General features: G+C 35.9%; 1 protein-coding gene across 1 annotated transcript; it reads right to left on the bottom strand.

Annotated features, from left to right (window-relative positions):
• Positions 1-354: 354 nt before the first annotated feature.
• On the bottom strand, positions 355-2465 carry LOC149260817 (GDSL esterase/lipase At5g03810-like). The gene is made up of 5 exons (XM_089380731.1): positions 2195-2465; positions 1792-1922; positions 1468-1701; positions 762-1017; positions 355-659 (listed from the first exon to the last, which is right to left on the bottom strand). Exons 1-5 carry the CDS (start codon positions 2463-2465, stop codon positions 466-468), a joined length of 1086 nt encoding a protein of 361 aa, XP_089236857.1. The 3' UTR covers positions 355-465.
• Positions 2466-3516: the final 1051 nt, after the last annotated feature.

Raw genomic sequence — 3516 nt, 5'->3', positions numbered from 1 at the left:
CAAAACATCATAATCGCGTCATGGTTGTTGATACACTATTAACATTGCGATTATTCTTGATCATCCGTAACATGTTCTATTTATAAATATTATAAACAATTAATTGAAAATTTCGGTTTTTCTTAAAAATTAATCTAAAAAATAAACATAAATAAAACACCAATGTTTTCCGATGCAAATTTAAAAGGTAGAACAAAACCACCTCAAATTTCTGCGATCATATATTGGATTACTATTATTATACTTGTAACATTTTTTGTATTGTAATAAGAAACGATGTACAATGAGCGATTTCAACGAATACAATTATATAGTATTAATGTGACGTATCGAGATTAATACTATATTCTCGTTTTACTGAATTACATCCATTTGTGATTTTATCCGATGGAGTTTCTAATCGCCCATGGACATCTGATTTGGTACTTATTTACATACAACAAAATCTGCTTTTGAATGAATTGTTCACAGATGTAGGATCGAAACAGCCTGTGACAGGATGTCTTCTGCCAGGATACTGTAAGTTTTCTCTGTTGGATGGAAAGAATCCCAGAACACGTGTTTCGATGGATCGCGACAGATGGGGGTCAAGGGGGTGCACAGTACTGATGCCTCCAGCAAACCTGTTCCGCAGCAACCTCTCCTCACTTCTTCAAAGCCTTCCACACATTAATTAATTTATAAACTGTTAGGAAGATCTGCACATAAACGCCCCCATATATATTCCAGCATTAAGGGATAAGAAAGAGCGAGAATATTACCATATTTTTTGGGATTCGTTATCATGTCAAGCAGCTTATCATATATGTCAATATAAGCCATTTTAAGACCAGGAAGTGTGGGTTTCAAAGTCTCTAGTAAGGCTGCAGCTTTTTTATTGAATGAGATCGCAGCATCATTAAACTCATCTACGCACGCGTCACCGATCAAGTTGTGTAGAGTAATTTGTGAAGGCAAGCATCCAAAAGGAGGAAGACTGATGAGGCCAAATAGGGTGGCACCTTCGCTGTAAATACCCTGTCACAAAATCATTTGTTAATGACAGCTATATTAGCGCAAGGTTATCAGCAGTAATTTATCTATTCATGATCATAAAAAGGATTAGATCAAATCCTAATAATTATCAATCAAGTAATTATCAATTTTCCTAAAAAGGATCTGATCAAATCCTATAGGATTTTGATACAAACAGATCAAGATAGTGTTTATCACTTCTCGTAAAGTCTAAATATAGATATATACCCGTCGACACGAAATATCGTTAAAATCTATTCAGTGAAATCCTTTGAAAAAAAACACATCTCAATCAAGTAATTATCAATTTTCCTAAAAAGGATTAAATCAAATCCTAAGGAATTTTGATATAAACAGATCAACACAACGTTTATCACTACTCGTAAAGTCTAAATATAGATATATACATGTCCACATGAAATATCATCGTTAATGTAAAGTCAATATGATCACCTCAATAAATCTTGAGAGGGAGGTGAGAAGATGATCCTGGAATCCTGTAACATTATAGTCTGCTCTAGTAATGGGATTGATATAATAAGTATTGGTGAAGTCATCGGATCCGGTACTTAACACAAACAAGGCTCCTGATATTATCTCGCTGGCATTCTCCCCGCCTACCATATTTACAAGCCGCCGTCGATAAAGCTTGAAATTCTCCAATTGGTGTCCCAGAGTTAGAACATTCTGCATGAATTCAAAATTATATTTCAGCTATGAAATGCTTTTCTATATATCTATGTGCTGTGTAGCAGAACATATAAAACATGTACTAACCATGGTATGCGAGGTAGTGTCATCGTATCCAGAAGCAGCAGAAGCAAAACTGGCTCCCCTAAGAATTAGTGGTCCTCGGAATTCAGGATCCAAAGATGCGTGCACTATATCTGGAAGGCCTGCCAATCCGGCTGTATACAGCGGGAAAAATTAAACATAAACATTATTACCAACAGATAATAAGAGTACTAGAATTGGAAGATTTAAAGCTAAACATTTTACCAATGGATAATAACAATCTTAGAATTGTGATCATTATACATAAAAGTGTTCCGGATCAATTAGAAGCACTTGTAAAAGAAGCCTACTATGAGTTCCTATCATCATCTATGCAAACCAAACCATGATATATTTCCTTTCTACATTAAAATATAAAGTGAAAAGAGGGGGACAGTGAACTTACAGAGTATATCTGTTACTAATTTTCCGTTTGTAAATCGACCAGTGGGTTTATGATCCATGAAATCTCTCCCATATGGAGGAAAGTTGGCCTTTGCAAGAGTTACAAGTTCATTGTTATTGCCAGGGTCTACAGTAGAATCTCCAAAGAAGTAGATGGCTGGCACCAAAGGCTTTGTGGCACTTGTCTGTGTGTTGGTTAAATTTCGCAGACGTAATGCCAGGAAAATACTCAGACATGTAATAAATATACAAACAATAAGACGCCCCTCCATAGCTGATACTTTGTCTGAATTGCTATGGCACGCCCATGTTAAATAGCAGCGTGATGGGTTTGCATCGGGCTGTTGACGATAGAGATGAGTTACTTGCCTACCTAACCTGGCACAGGATGTAATTTGACTGACGGATCACAGAGTAGATTTTGACGGGGTCAATTTGCTTAGCCAATGGAATTAATTCTTCATGTTATGATTATTTTTTATTAGAGTGTGTTTACATCGATGTTAGTTTATCAATGGAACAACAATGCGTTGAAATAATGGGAGGCCATCAATTCTGTGCGATTGGGTTGATTTTTATCATGCTTTCAGAAATCGTAATGTGAGACAGAAGATGGTCATATTTAATATTCTATGAAAAGTAGAAACATACTTCTTAAATATCACGTGGGCTTCCATTTCAACGTTAACAAGATGCCTTCAAAAATATTTCACGCGAAAATATGTTTATATCGGATTCTTGGCCATTTCTTTCGGATTCGGTGGTTGAAGGAGAATAAACAACTCATGCTTTGCCGATGAGTATATGTTGACTTTTAATTTTTTTTTAATTAAGATTCTAGATGGATTCTTATGTTCAAATATGTTCCGAATATTCACCAACTACTGTGGTGTGTTTGAGAGTTTATTAGATTATATTGAATTTTAATAAATTTCAAAAATTTGATATCTGCGCTTTTAATGGAATCCAGATAATTCAGTTTTTTTTGTAGTTTAGTTTTGTTCTCTTACAATTTCCGTGCACACAACTGAACCTTTAACTGTAAAATTTAGACAACCAATATTTACCAACATTTAAGCCACCCATATTTACGAGCCTATAAACCCATTAATACTAAAAGCTATATATGCCAACAGTTAAATTTAATCAGGTACATTATCCAGGTGGGCTTATACCGCCGAAGCCCATTAGCGGACCTATAGGCTCGTAAATATGATTCCGCGCGAAGTTTCCGTAAACCCGTCACCGCACATCACAGCTGGCAGCGCCAGCAGGGTACGGCGGAAGCGTCGGTGCTGCAAAGAAAACATGACCTCAGGTACG

This window comes from Pinus tabuliformis, chromosome 6 (genome assembly GCF_031772625.1).
Source record: "Pinus tabuliformis cultivar Carrire ecotype Pingquan chromosome 6, CPIR1, whole genome shotgun sequence".
NCBI classification, from domain to species: Eukaryota; Viridiplantae; Streptophyta; class Pinopsida; order Pinales; family Pinaceae; genus Pinus; species Pinus tabuliformis.
The sequence above is the reverse complement of the archived record's forward strand: the minus strand, read 5'-3'. Positions and strand labels throughout refer to the sequence as shown.